This window comes from Achroia grisella, unplaced genomic scaffold (genome assembly GCF_030625045.1).
Source record: "Achroia grisella isolate CSIRO2021 unplaced genomic scaffold, CSIRO_AGI_Agris_v1 utg821, whole genome shotgun sequence".
Taxonomy (NCBI): Eukaryota; Metazoa; Arthropoda; class Insecta; order Lepidoptera; family Pyralidae; genus Achroia; species Achroia grisella.
The window spans coordinates 4934383-4951364 of NW_026713035.1; the positions used below are offsets into that span (position 1 = coordinate 4934383).

A 16982-nucleotide genomic window follows, 5' to 3' on the forward strand; every position below is an offset into this window, starting at 1 on the left:
AGCCCTATAATGTGACATTGGAGATCACCCGTAATTGCAGTACGATAAATATTAGAGTGGTATGATAGCCCGATGCCATCAACACCACAATATTGGTCAATCCAATATATAATGTTGATAATTGCTATATTACAACCATAGCATGTATAATTTATAAATTTCCTTAATACCAAGAATACTCGAGGAAATAAGGATTGTGTATTCGTTAATCAGAGCTAGACTCTGTTATGATTGTTTATATTTAAATAAGATTACTTACATAGCAAAGTAATCATTATATTAGTGAGATATTATAAGCGAGGACTATAAGTCCCAAATCTAAATAGAGATATCTGAATGATCCACATGATGAACCAACCAGAAGATAATGTTTAGTTTATAGAAGGACTGCACGTCCAAATATATATCAGTAAGATTTGATTAATCATATAGTGAAATAATCAGAATAATATAGATAATAATGTCAAAGGTCTATGACATGGATTAAAGTGATGTATGAACATCCACTAGGCGGACAGTCGATGTGATACAGGACCGGAGTCCTTAGATGTAAAGGCCAAAGCCTAATATAATTGATGAAATGATTAGCCATAAAATGGATAATCATAAGTATATATAGATTGAGGACCGAAGCCCATAGAAGTGATTATATTTATGTATACATAAACATATATATATAATATGTATATATAAATTAAAGGACTAAGAGTCCTAATATGCTTAAGTTGAGCATATACACTAAAGTAATTAGTATTTGTTATTAAGGCCAAGGACCTTAAAATAAACTTTTATTTTATTGAATTGATTGGAACAAGGAAAATAATAATAAATATCTTAATTAATAAAGAACAAGTTAACAAAGTCCAATAAGAATTAATAGATACCGGTTTAATTAATAATTATACTTTTATATGTATACGTTTATTAAACCCACTAATTATGATGACGATTTAGGCCCTCATACTGGCCACTGATGGTTCAGGGAGAGAACCACAAGTGGTGCCCGAGACTTGTGACACGGGTGTAGGTTTAAAGGACCCTTTTAAAATGCACTAACACTCACCTTCACTACTTCTGGTAAACTCCCAGATCTCATCTAATAAACCCCCCAATGCGTACAATTTTCACAACTATATATTATAATTAGGCAATTCCACTATTTACGGAAACCAAAATACGTCTCTATATCTATAAGGGAGTCATATTGAACAGCATTGCTATTGCTTCAGCTGATTAATATAGATAATATTGATTACGGATTAATTCATCTATTATATACATATTTGTGCAGTGTAATAATTTGTATTATATAATAAATGTGATATGTGTCCTAAATCTTTACCTACATAACACCATATGTCCAAGGTAGCAACATATCTCTATATTGATACACCACACATATAACGCACATATAGTAAAGTTCAGGGTGTGAGACCTAGATAACCACATAGTTATCAACTAAACTGAAGTCCCTATTGGTTGTAGAAATCTCCACAGGGATCGTGGTCTAAAACCTTCATTGCGAGCTTTGACCCATCTCTCCTCAAATGATGGAACATGTGACTTCATCATAGATTCATTGATCTGAGCCTCTCTCTCCTCCTGATGAAAACTTCCACAACTAATTCAGAAATTATACTTCCTTACTAAAGCCTCCATAGAGATTTACGGATCATAATATATCATCAAAAACTCTTGGAAAATGTCACTTCAATAGTTCAATCATCGATACAAATATTTTCCTCCTTCTAGTGAAGCCTTCAGTAACCACGAACTCCCCCATGCGACACCTTTTGTAGAATGTATATAATTGTAGTATGGGTAAGTACTAAATCCCAACCAGGCAGTATCCCTCTATTTGAAATAGCAACCTTGCATTACTATCACAAACAAAGAATACTACAAAGCTAGTTATTCAGTGTGAGTAATAAAATATTTGAAATAAATAATTAATAGATGAATTTAGTAAGGGAAATATTTACCGTTTGCAAGTAATTGAATTATTAATAGCTACACAAGTGCAACAAAGTTCTATTATAACTCCATTAAATTACTTTTATTTATTTAAAGTAAATTTGCTATTATCTGAATTCTCATTGTAAATATTAAATTACCTATAAACGTTGAAGATTTTAACATGAGGAAATTCCTTAACATCTAACAAGAAAGTACCAAACGCTGTATAACGTATATGCCTAAGAAATAAATAAATTAATATAAACCGATTCACGAATTTCTAGAGACTATAACGTACGTAAAGATTCAATTATTCTAATATATATTTTACTCGTTGTATGATGTACAATTACATAAGATTTAAGCACATAATAAAACACACAATTTATAGAAAAGGAAATAAACACATGTAGAACCTAAAGAAAATAATTTTATAATACTAACATGCACAAAATAAAACAATAATAGAGAAATAATAAATTCACACAAATGATAAAAAAGGAAATAAACATATGTAATACCTAGAGAAAATGATTTTGTAATACTAACATGCACACAATAACTCAATAATAGAAAATAACAGAATTATACACATGTATGTCTGCATAATAATTTACATGCGCTACGCATGTAACTCGAACCTGCGACTTCAGGAAACAGCGTGCATTAAGCCACCAAACCATAGAGGCTCTCAATCTTATTATAACTTTAATATCTAACATTTAAACAAGGCTTAGATTATGGCCATAAGTCTTAACATACATCTAACCGAGTTTAATAATCCTATTATTTGCTATTATAAATTTATCTGGATCAACACATCCTAAATATTATCTTCTCAATAAATTTCAGACTGCCTCATTTAAAGTAAAAGAATTAAATCACTTACCGAGATGCTCGACAGGAACCACTAATAAAATAATTAATTAAACACTTGCTCACCTCACGGTCACTCCCGACTAATCCCTTCTAACACCCATATTGGCTATTTATAGACATTTTTGTTTACCAATGTGTATGTGTTAATAATGATATACATTAGTGTGCGTAAATCAAAGCTATCGTTTTGAGCTGATGAATTCTATGAAATAAGATTGAAACATTTTTTATTTAATATTATTTTTGTATTGTTTTTACGTAAAATTATTTAATATATCTTATTTATTAAACCATATAATGTTTCTATTTATAATTATTTTATTTTTTAAATAATCTAGTTTATAGAAATTAAATCAATGTTTAGTTAGTGAATTAAAGTCCTAAAATGAATTGTTTTTAAAATCTAATACAATTTTTGAACTAAATATTTGTAATATACTTATGGGTATAGGTGAACCGTCACAGCCGACCCCCTAATTATCAAGAAGTCCCACCAGAGTGATAATTACAGAAATTTTATATCAGGTTCACCCACTATTATCTAAATTGACAATTTGTTTTATTACCAAAATATGTCTTACCTAATCTTTTGATATAATTTAAGCATTTGTATATTGTATGTAATAATAGAATTATTTACCTTTAATAGAAGAATGACCGAACATAACATTTTATACATATATAGAAAATATATTATATAAGTAATATACCACTTGATAAAGGACCATATATATCTATTTACTCTGTAATAATTTATTATATATTCTCCTACGCATTGAAATTTGTTACTATTGACAATCTAACAAGTACAACATTTGTGTAATATAAATCTACTAATTCCAAAGTAAGAAAAGTTAGTTTATGAATATTTCATTATAGTATGACTTGTTTAATATTATCCTTTCCCTCTGCATGCAAAAATTTCAGTTTGTCTTAATTTTGTAGATATCCAATTTATCAACCGTCCTAATATTTACATATAAAATAAACAACATTGTATCATAAGTTATTTTGGCACAGTTTACGATTATATTATTTTAAATGTGCTGGGTAATCTACTATAACCTAGACTATCTAAAACTAGACAAATCACATTTTGTTCTCTATGCTATGCACTACAATGCCTATGGAGATTTCAATATGTTTGGTTTCTTCTATTACTAACTAAATTTAAGTTGTCCCAACCTATTTGATAATACATATGTTGTAATAATATTTCTATCGGCCCTGAATAGTTTAAATTTATTTTTAATTAACCCCTAAACTCATGTTTACTTACTACACACATATGATAATACATGTACTAAACTCTGATTATTTAAATAAATATTAATTTGTAATAATTGTTTCTCTATCGAGGACCAACTTTTAGTAACTTCGAAAAATAATGATGTAATAATTAATTTGAGACAACTATTATTTATATAATTAATTATTTATTGTCAGTATTTCTATCGACCCCCGACAGGTTCTAATTTATAAACGACACTCCAAACTATAACGTAATAACTAGTTTACTACATTTATATATTATCAAATTATTTATTTTATCCGCCCCCCAACATTTTAATATATAAACGACCCCAACCATTTAGTAATTTCGGAAAACAATAACATAGTAACTAATTTGACACATATAGTATATTTGTTGTAATTATTCTATCGCCCCCCAACAGTCTTAAATTATAAGCGACCCCCAAACCTTTAGTAATTTTGAAAAAAATAAAATATAGTAATAACGATTTCCGTATGTAATGACGTAATCTGTCAGCAATTTTATTGATACTGTCAACTATCATTTTACAACACAAATGCAACTTACAAATTGATAAAAAATATTTCTATCGAATATCGAATTAATAACCTCGTTGCTAAACAATTAGATTTGGAATACCTTCGTAACTACCTTGATATCTATTGGGGAGGAAGAAATTGATATAAAACAAATGATTCATATAAACTATGCCTGTATATGTATATTCAATAATATTAAATATAGTTATAATACATTTTTTTTTTTTTGTTTGAACGCAATGAAGTTTGTTTGATTAATCCAATAATTTAAAATACAGCTGTTAGATGGCGCAAAATGTTGATATCTTATTTATTTATTTTATAAAAATAATAGTTTTTCTTTATAAGTAAAATCTCCTATGTTCATTCTAATATCTACATGTGTACAAAATGTCATGATAATCGGTTCAGTAATCTTTCTCGTGAAAGTGTATGTTTATTCTAATATCTCTATGTGTACAAAATTTGAAGATGATCGGTTCAGTAACCTTTTTCGTGAAAGTTCATATTAGTGTTTCCACTATGAAGTACTGAGAGATAAGGTAAGTGGACTGTATGGAGAGAAATAAGGGAACAATTTATTCCTAATACCTAAGTTCCATCTCACCGGGCACATGACAGTGAAGATCTGCAAGTGATAAGTCGATTATACATGAACTAATTATGACTTATTACAGATTTAATTATTGAGTATAGGTAGCTGATCGGTAATACAATTGACCACTGTTATCATGAAACTTTGTTTATTATGCTTAGCGTTGATTATTTATTTATATAAGTAGCCGATCGGTAATACAATTGACCAGCAACAAGACCACTGTTATAGTGAAACTGTTTATTATGTTTAGCGTTTATTTATTTAACATAGACGCGTAGTTAATCCGATACTTTCTAACAATGAATTCATAAACAGTATAATGTCTAACAATAAGTTCAACTGTCTATAACAATCAAAGATTATGTTGCGAAGTGCTAACTAAAAGGTACAGAATGGTACACATTATATTTTGTTTGATTATAGTTGAGAACAATAACAGACGTGATAAACAAAAGTACCTCTGTTCTTAGTTTATTCGATGGCCACATAACAAGGATTCAAATTATATTACGATGCAATTAAACAATCAACAGGCACATAACTAATACTGTTCCGAAGTATTTTATATAGAACAAAGAGCACAATGACTAGTTGTATATTTATATTCAATGTTTATATTTATTTATGTTATTTATTATTCTTCCTAGTATATGTAATTGGTTTGGCTGTTGTACCGCTGAATTTATAAATTGAAATGTTGACTTACAACTTTAACAGAACGAGATTATGTAGTTTTACATGATTACCTCTTAAAATTCGGAATAAAATGACAACTGAGAATTAGATACATAATATTTAAAAAATTTAGTTTTTAATAGTCAGTTAATTTTCAATAGTTTAACAAACCTAATATTCCACTAATTACCTAATTTATTCGTAAATTTATTTTCATAATACTATTACGTTTAAATTACATATTATTGCTACTCTCATCATATTTTAAAACCAATTCACTCAGTCACAGACGCCAATTGTGATCAAGTGTTCGCAATGATCTATTTTAATAAAAATTAGCCATAACCCTATCCTGAAATCCTGATATCCTGGTAAGCTTCTATCCTTTCACTATGATATCCTGAAATTCTGGTATCTGGATATCCTGGTCACGGCACCAATTGTAACGATCGCCCCTTTCCCTAATAAAATTTTTGGATAATATTTTAACCTCTTCTTCTAATTAATTGGATAATATAATAATTATTTAAATATATAGATCAGAAACGAGAACACTCAATCATTTGGCCATATAAATAATAATATGTGATCGTCTAGTATCGGAGGACCTGTTGTGTATGTGTAGTAACTATAGATTCTTTGATTGGTATATGACGGAGTAATAACTACGAGATAAATACATATCTCGATAATACAAAGTATATGTTATGAATAATAATTATACAGTAAATAATTTAAAGTGAAATCATTATGGTTTTAATAATTAAGAGGGCCCCTAAGGGGCAGAGGAGACTGGCTCCATCCACACGCCAAGCCTCAAGTGGAAGACTCACCAACTAACTTGTTCCTTCCCCCTTGAATATGGAATATGCAAAGTAGGATTGCGATATACACCATTTGAAGGTGAGATGGGATGAGTATTCTCAGCACCAAAACAAGTTTAGTTTATATTATTAAATCAACATTACAAGTGGCTTCACCAAGCTTGTGATGCTTCAAGTAGATAAATAAAGATATAGTTGCCAAAGGCAAATCGAACTGAATTCAGGATCACTCACGACACAGAAGCTTACTTATGGATATTGACCCCTTCAGTTCCATGAGGCGATAGAGAGACCGTCAAATAGACTGCCGACCTCGAAACTAAATCCCAGCATCACTCAGTCACAGAGCCCACCTAATGGGGAACACCCCGGCCCCAGTGTGACAGTGGAGATCAGACTGAAGATACGAGTCGTAACAGAAACTAGGAGGTCACTCAAAAGCCAGAACTTACTAATGGATCCCAGTATCCTTTCAGCCCTATAATGTGACATTGGAGATCACCCGTAATTGCAGTACGATAAATATTAGAGTGGTATGATAGCCCGATGCCATCAACACCACAATATTGGTCAATCCAATATATAATGTTGATAATTGCTATATTACAACCATAGCATGTATAATTTATAAATTTCCTTAATACCAAGAATACTCGAGGAAATAAGGATTGTGTATTCGTTAATCAGAGCTAGACTCTGTTATGATTGTTTATATTTAAATAAGATTACTTACATAGCAAAGTAATCATTATATTAGTGAGATATTATAAGCGAGGACTATAAGTCCCAAATCTAAATAGAGATATCTGAATGATCCACATGATGAACCAACCAGAAGATAATGTTTAGTTTATAGAAGGACTGCACGTCCAAATATATATCAGTAAGATTTGATTAATCATATAGTGAAATAATCAGAATAATATAGATAATAATGTCAAAGGTCTATGACATGGATTAAAGTGATGTATGAACATCCACTAGGCGGACAGTCGATGTGATACAGGACCGGAGTCCTTAGATGTAAAGGCCAAAGCCTAATATAATTGATGAAATGATTAGCCATAAAATGGATAATCATAAATATATATAGATTGAGGACCGAAGCCCATAGAAGTGATTATATTTATGTATACATAAACATATATATATAATATGTATATATAAATTAAAGGACTAAGAGTCCTAATATGCTTAAGTTGAGCATATACACTAAAGTAATTAGTATTTGTTATTAAGGCCAAGGACCTTAAAATAAACTTTTATTTTATTGAATTGATTGGAACAAGGAAAATAATAATAAATATCTTAATTAATAAAGAACAAGTTAACAAAGTCCAATAAGAATTAATAGATACCGGTTTAATTAATAATTATACTTTTATATGTATACGTTTATTAAACCCACTAATTATGATGACGATTTAGGCCCTCATACTGGCCACTGATGGTTCAGGGAGAGAACCACAAGTGGTGCCCGAGACTTGTGACACGGGTGTAGGTTTAAAGGACCCTTTTAAAATGCACTAACACTCACCTTCACTACTTCTGGTAAACTCCCAGATCTCATCTAATAAACCTCCCCAATGTCTACAATTTTCACAACTATATATTATAATTAGGCAATTCCACTATTTACGGAAAGCAAAATACGTCTCTATATCTATAAGGGAGTCATACTGAACAGCATTGCTATTGCTTCAGCTGATTAATATAGATAATATTGATTACGGATTAATTCATCTATTATATACATATTTGTGCAGTGTAATAATTTGTATTATATAATAAATGTGATATGTGTCCTAAATCTTTACCTACATAACACCATATGTCCAAGGTAGCAACATATCTCTATATTGATACACCACACATATAACGCACATATAGTAAAGTTCAGGGTGTGAGACCTAGATAACCACATAGTTATCAACTAAACTGAAGTCCCTATTGGTTGTAGAAATCTCCACAGGGATCGTGGTCTAAAACCTTCATTGCGAGCTTTGACCCATCTCTCCTCAAATGATGGAACATGTGACTTCATCATAGATTCATTGATCTGAGCCTCTCTCTCCTCCTGATGAAAACTTCCACAACTAATTCAGAAATTATACTTCCTTACTAAAGCCTCCATAGAGATTTACGGATCATAATATATCATCAAAAACTCTTGGAAAATGTCACTTCAATAGTTCAATCATCGATACAAATATTTTCCTCCTTCTAGTGAAGCCTTCAGTAACCACGAACTCCCCCATGCGACACCTTTTGTAGAATGTATATAATTGTAGTATGGGTAAGTACTAAATCCCAACCAGGCAGCATCCCTCTATTTGAAATAGCAACCTTGCATTACTATCACAAACAAAGAATACTACAAAGCTAGTTATTCAGTGTGAGTAATAAAATATTTGAAATAAATAATTAATAGATGAATTTAGTAAGGGAAATATTTACCGTTTGCAAGTAATTGAATTATTAATAGCTACACAAGTGCAACAAAGTTCTATTATAACTCCATTAAATTACTTTTATTTATTTAAAGTAAATTTGCTATTATCTGAATTCTTATTGTAAATATTAAATTACCTATAACCGTTGAAGATTTTAACATGAGGATATTCCTTAACATCTAACAATAAAGTACCAAACGCTGTATAACGTATATGCCTAAGAAATAAATAAATTAATATAAACCGATATACGAATTTCTAGAGACGATAACGTACGTAAAGATTCAATTATTCTAATATATATTTTACCCATTGTATGATGTACAATTACATAAGATTTAAGCACATAATAAAACACACAATTTATAGAAAAGGAAATAAACACATGTAGAACCTAAAGAAAATAATTTTATAATACTAACATGCACAAAATAAAACAATAATAGAGAAATAATAAATTCACACAAATTATAAAAAGGAAATAAACATATGTAATACCTAGAGAAAATGATTTTATAATACTAACATGCACACAATAACTCAATAATAGAAAATAACAAAATTATAAACATGTGGTAATTGATAAATGTATCTGCATAATAATTTACATGCGCTACGCATGTAACTCGAACCTGCGACTTCAGGAAACAGCGTGCATTAAGCCACCAAACCATAGAGGCTCTCAATCTTATTATAACTTTAATATCTAACATTTAAACAAGGCTTAGATTATGGCCATAAGTCTTAACATACATCTAACCGAGTTTAATAATCCTATTATTTGCTATTATAAATTTATCTGGATCAACACATCCTAAATATTATCTTCTCAATAAATTTCAGACTGCCTCATTTAAAGTAAAAGAATTAAATCACTTACCGAGATGCTCGACAGGAACCACTAATAAAATAATTAATTAAACACTTGCTCACCTCACGGTCACTCCCGACTAATCCCTTCTAACACCCATATTGGCTATTTATAGACATTTTTGTTTACCAATGTGTATGTGTTAATAATGATATACATTAGTGTGCGTAAATCAAAGCTATCGTTTTGAGCTGATGAATTCTATGAAATAAGATTGAAACATTTTTTATTTAATATTATTTTTGTATTGTTTTTACGTAAAATTATTTAATATATCTTATTTATTAAACCATATAATGTTTCTATTTATAATTATTTTATTTTTTAAATAATCTAGTTTATAGAAATTAAATCAATGTTTAGTTAGTGAATTAAAGTCCTAAAATGAATTGTTTTTAAAATCTAATACAATTTTTGAACTAAATATTTGTAATATACTTATGGGTATAGGTGAACCGTCACACTATGTGTAAGCTATTTTACTGTAAAGTTTCATCAAAATTCGCTCAGTAGTTTTTGCGTGTGAGACTAACAAACATCGATACTCACAAACTTTTGCGTTTATAATATTAGTGACATTAAGATTTTATACCAATCTATTCTACGCGTCAATTTTCAATCAGAATAATCTTAGGAACGTCGCTTGCATAGATTGCTGAGGCATTCGTTATTCTATTCAGTCAATATGAAACTAGACTCGCCACCAATGCACTGGCAGCACAAAACATTTCTTTATTTCATTAGATAGCATTCATACAGCTTCTATTGTGTACGAAATGCAAGCGAACATCGCTTTCAGATAAATCGTTTTTAAAAAGAACTATTAATTCCACACATAAGTAAGGAGATATGTAAAAGCAAGTAAATATTAATGTAATAGAGTTATCTTCAAATTCAAATTCAAATTCAAAATTCAAAATTCAAATTCAAAAATCATTTATTCATATAGGACATTTTAGCCGCTTATGAATGTCAAGTTTTTACATTATAATTTTTTTCCCTTCGTATTAAAATATAGAATTGAATAATAAAATATGAAGTTCGATTACTACTTTGGTTCCTAATTCCCGGCCTCTTTGAAAATGGGTCTGAATATTAACTGAATAATAAATATTTATTTTGAATGTAAAAAAGCGCATATATATCCTTTTTTATATTCAAACTTTTAATGTATATAAGAAGTTAAAAATCTAAATATATATAACTCAAAGGTGACTAACGTAGTGATCTATCAACGCACAGCCCAAACTACTGGACGGATCGGGCTGTAATTTAGCATGCAGATAGATGTTATGACGTAGGCATCCGTTAAGAAAGGATTTTGATTAATTCTACCCCCAAAGGGATATAATAGGGGATGAAAGTTTGTATGCAACTTTGTCAATTTTAAACCAATCGGACTGAGACTTTGCATGCATAAAGCTACTATGACGTAGGCATCCCCTAAGAAAGGATTAAAAAATTGATAAATTCCACCCCTAAGAGGACAAATTAACGCGAGCGAAGCCGCGGGCAAAAGTTAGTATTCTATATAAATAATCAATTTGAACTTTAGCTACAATGTCAATAACTGTGTAACTATTATACAATAACCAGGTAACCCAAACGACTGCTATCTCCAAATAGCTATATTAACTAAGTAACGATAGTAAATTACCGATACGGTAATGCAGTATGGGTACTACGCTCGTTCCTTTTGTTCAGCTGTATGTATTATTTACAACTGATCTATTTAATAACTTCGATATGAATGTTGATTCATTATGTATTTCATAATGAATCAACAATTATTATATATACTCATATATTTATATCAGTAATACTCAATACTTTACTTAAATAAGACATTAATTCAATTGTAAGTTGTACAGAAGTTAAAAAAAAAAGCTAAAAATGGATTACGAGAAAACATTAAATATCTTCCTCATAGGAGAAAGAAGTGTGGGGAAGTCCAGGTATTAATAATTTATTATTATTATTACGAATGTACTTATTTGTTTATATTCCTCTAAAATACATGATTCTTCCTTACAAATTATTGTACATTGAATACAATTCAGAAGTTCGGTTCAGTTTAAAATTAATTATCAATTAAATTAAATTAACAATAAAATACACATTTATGTCTACCTGAACTCTCATTAACCTATGTAACTATAACATTTTGACGTAGTTTTTTTCTTCGGACTACTCTTAGCTGTTGGCCGCAGCTGGCCTTTACAGCTTCACCGGATGATAGGGGACGAGTGCAGATGGCACTCCAAACCAAAGGAAGGACCACCTACATAGATTGAAACAATCATACTCATGAGTACAAATGTTTGTACCATGCGATGAATCGTATGTGCGACAATAAATGGTAACAGGCCATCAAAAAAGACCGGATTATGGTTCCTAATTATCATAATAATCTAACTAACCTTATCTAATATTTAAATCTTCTTAGTTTGGTATAATTACATACAAAAAACTGTAAATTTTAGCATCGTCCTAGCGTACACAAAGAAAGAATTCGATGAATCATTGCACACCACAGTTGGAATTTATTTCAAAAGCATAATTATGGATTTTTGTGATTATAAAGTGAAAATCTGCTTATGGGACACATCGGGACAGGACAGGTATAAAGATATGACATCAAATTTTTACAGGTACGAAGAATTTCGGAAAAGTATAATATTAATATCTCAGGACAATTTACAGATCTAATCAGAATCTAGTCCCAAGCTAAGCAGAGCTTGTGTTAGAGATATTAGACACCAACAACATAAATATATACTGTTGGTGTCCAGTACCCATAAGTATACAGTATATAAACAAATATATATACTTTGTTTTGTATATGCATACACAATATACATAGAAAACACCCAGACTGATACGAGCAATCATACTTTCATAAGTATAGAGTACATACTCGTTGTAGCGTGCGACGAATCGAACCTGCGACCTTCGGAAGTGAAACGGTGTGCTAAACCGCTAGACCACCGAGGCCGTCAAAATAGAATAGAAATAATCTTTATTTCAATAAATTTAATATAAGCACATTTTAATAGTCACATTTTTTTATTCTATATTCATTCGGAACGCAGACGCGTGAAGAATGAATAGAAGAAAACAGACAAGAAGAATGAACAAGAAACTTGCGTGTTGCTCTTTTAAATAAATGCTGTTCAGAATTACATTTTTAAGAATTTTGTGTAAATATAAAAAATAGCAATGTTGACATACGTAAATGAATACTTGTGTGTGTAAATTAATCAGTCATTGTTATAATGATCATTACATAGTATAAATCAAAGTCGCTGTCTGTCCGTCCCTATGTATGCTTAAATTGTTAAAACTACGCAACGGATTTTGAAGCTGTTTTTCTAATAGAGTTATTCCTGAAGAAGGTTATATATATAAATTATACACTAGCTACTCGCCCCGACTTCGCCCGGCTATACATATGTATGAATGAATGAAACTCTTTATTGTTCCTCTGACAATTACAATTATGTATAAAATGATAAAAAAATATATAATACAATAAACAAGACAAAGAGGTAACAATGGGCGGCCTTATCGCTAAAAAGCGATCTCTCCCAGGCAACTTTAGGATGGAGAGAAGTGATTAGATTTGCGTCTGGTAGAGGTGTAATGACGGTAACAATATTGGTAGAAAAGTTATAAATATACATATAACGTAATACAATACAAAATAATATAATAAACTTACATATACACACATATATATGAATATATTATATATAGAAACCTACCCATAGAATCACTATCTATTAAAAAAAAACCTATATGTAATGATGTACACTCGTGCGAAACCGGGGCGAGTAGCTAGGCAGAGACAGTTTTTATCTTTCGTATTTACTAAATCATCAATGTAAACAATCGGATGTTAAACTAATAAACGAATAATTTCATGACAATTGAACCTTTCGACCAGGTTGCACCATTCCAGATTACTACCTGACTGGAGAACAACCACGTCATCGTCGGTAAGTTTCTTCACCTACCGTCACAAGATTTCATTTTTATGGATGTAATGGAATGGTGCACCCGCCTGCTCTAACGGTCTTCGCTGGCGGGGCACCAGTGGATGATGATAAGATGAGCATGAGGTCAGGTCAGTTGGCCCGTCGCGACATATTCACCAAGATTTTATCAGGATGGTTTCCAGGGGGAACCGCGTGGAGGTCAACCTAACATGGTACATTGATAACAATAAGATCATCAGTCCAGTCATGTTTGTTATTTATTCATTCCTGAACGGCTTGACGGATTTTAAAAAATAATAATTATACAGCCATTTCTAAAAGATTATTTTGCAATGCAGAGAAGTTTTATACAGGTGAGTGTTACTTCACCTACTTATATCCAGTATTTTATACACAGGTTTCTTTCAAAAATATGCATGGTGCCATATTAGTGTATGATACATCAAGACCAGAAACACTAGCCAAGTTAAAAGAAAGGGCAGACGATATCCAACAATACTCAACTAAAAAGAATATGGTCTGTTTTGTTGTTGGAAATAAAATTGACAAGGTGAGTTTATAGAATAATAAGTTATTTATTTTTTATTATTACATTTTACATGCATGTGTGTTTATCTTTTAATATGAAAATTTGTGCTCTAGATCTAGACCAGAAATAAAAAAAAACCCAAACTAAAGCTTGTATTATGGGTACAAAATAACTGATACAAGATACATATTATACATAGAAAACATCCAGACCGATACAAACGATCATACTCATGAATACAAATGTTTGTGCTATGCGAGGAATCGAACCCGCAATCGAAGTATAGCGGTGTTCTAAACCGCTAGACCACCGAGGCCGTCAAATATAAGTATTTTTAATGTTAATTATTAACATAATCGTCAACAGGAAAAAAAATATTATACTATAATTATTTGGTTTTAAGTTATTTTTAATTAAATTTTTCGTATTGATAAAGTATTTATTAATTTTATTTACATACATGTCCGTATATCAGGGAGTTAGTAATACATGACTTAATTATATATATATATTTATCAGTACTTGGTTTATGTGTATTTGATGATGTACAATCGTCCACGGTGGTCTAGCGGTTTAACACACTGCGTAACGGCCTGTGGTTTCGACTGTGCGGTTCGATTCCTCGCACGGTGCATTCTATTCATAAGTATGATTCAAAATCGATCCAGCCATTTTAGAGATTAGTCTAGTACCCATAATACAAGCTTTAGTTAGCTTAACTTGAGTCTAGATGGCGCTGTGTGAGTTGTCCTGAGATTATTATATTATTATTATATTACATAACTAGCTGTACCCGCGACTTCGTCCGCGTAGAATTTAACTTTAGTTTTCTAAAATAAAAGTCTAAGTTACTCTTTATTATATAACCTACCTGCCAATAAAAGTCCCGTCAAAATCGGTCCAGCCATTTTAGAGATTAGCCGGAACAAACAGACAGACAAAAATTGCAAAAAATATTATTTTGGTGTATTACCGTATTTATATTCATATGCATATTGTAAAAAACGATTATTTCAATATTACAAACAGGCAGTACAATTTTATTTATATGTATAGATTTCACCACTCTGGCGTGATAAGATGAATATCATATACGCTTTGTAACATATTTTTCATTGCTTAAAGTTAATGTATTATTTTTGAACCCTTTTAAATATTGACATAGTTTAATTATTTTATAATAGCAGCAGTCAGTAAATTAAATAAATTAAATTAAATAATCTCAGACAATTCACACAGCGCCATCTAGACCCAAGTTAAGCTAGCTAAAGCTTGTGTTATGGGTATTAGATAACTGATACATATACATAGATATTTTTTTTTTTTTTGTAAATACATACATATTATACATAGAAAACACCCAGACCAATACAAACAATCATACTTGTGAATACAAATGTTTGTGCCGTGCGAGGAATCGAACCCGCGACCATCGGTCGTAAAGCGGTGTACTAGACCGCTAGACCACCGAGGTCGTCAAAGTCAGTAGTCTATCAGTATTAAAAAAAATTAATAATATGGTTACTCAAAAACAATTATTATGTTTAGACCAATATTTTTTATGAACTGTACTTATATTCAAACACAATTGTATTATTGTTTTATGAATAAATGACTAATAATGACTCCTGGATATCAACTGATACAAACAACTAAACTTGTGAATAAAAATGTTTGTGTCGTGAGAGGAAACGAACCCGCTACCATAGCGTTGTAAGGAGCACTTGTATAAGATGATGACTTAGGCTTTAAAACCAGCTACCGCAAGGGAAACCCCAAGTAGCGCCTGTGACTTGTGACACGGGTGTAAGTTTAAAGAGCTCTTTGCATGCAATGCATTAACAATCGCCTTCACTACTTGCAGCTTCCCCCCAGGCCCAACTAAGACCGGGATGAACCTATTCCTAATACAATTCACTTTAGTATCCAAAACACAACCGGCACGCTCTGCACTCGTCTACAGAATGCCGCGGCTCACCCAACCAAAGAGGATTATTCAACTACCGACCTCCGTATTTATAGATAGTTAGTGTAGTAGGGAGAGAAGCGGAGGTAACGGTTATCTTCTGACAAACAACGTGGTTCGGTCTATAAATACTAGATGGCGCTATTTACCAAATAGATCATATTAGATGCTCAATTATATTCATAATCTTACAATAGGAAATAAGGCGGTTATAAACCACTAAACCTATATATAAGTATCTACAAGTACAGATATTCATTTTGTTAAAGATATTTTTTGTTAACAGGAGCGAGCGGTGCCCAAAAAGGATGGATTGGCGTTTGCTCAAAAACACAATATGTTGTTTGCTGAGTGTAGTGCCAAAACGAACGAAGGTATTAAATTCGTCTTCGAGGAACTTCTATGGAATGTAAGATGTTTCCTTTTCAAATATGGTTGA

At 30.9% G+C, this 16982-nt stretch overlaps 1 protein-coding gene across 1 annotated transcript; it reads left to right on the forward strand.

The window, feature by feature from the left end:
- The first annotated feature begins 11943 nt into the window (after positions 1-11943).
- On the forward strand, positions 11944-16982 carry LOC131851967 (ras-related protein Rab-18-like). The gene is made up of 4 exons (XM_059202525.1): positions 11944-12005; positions 12534-12701; positions 14457-14598; positions 16830-16982. Exons 1-4 carry the CDS (start codon positions 11944-11946, stop codon positions 16980-16982), a joined length of 525 nt encoding a protein of 174 aa, XP_059058508.1.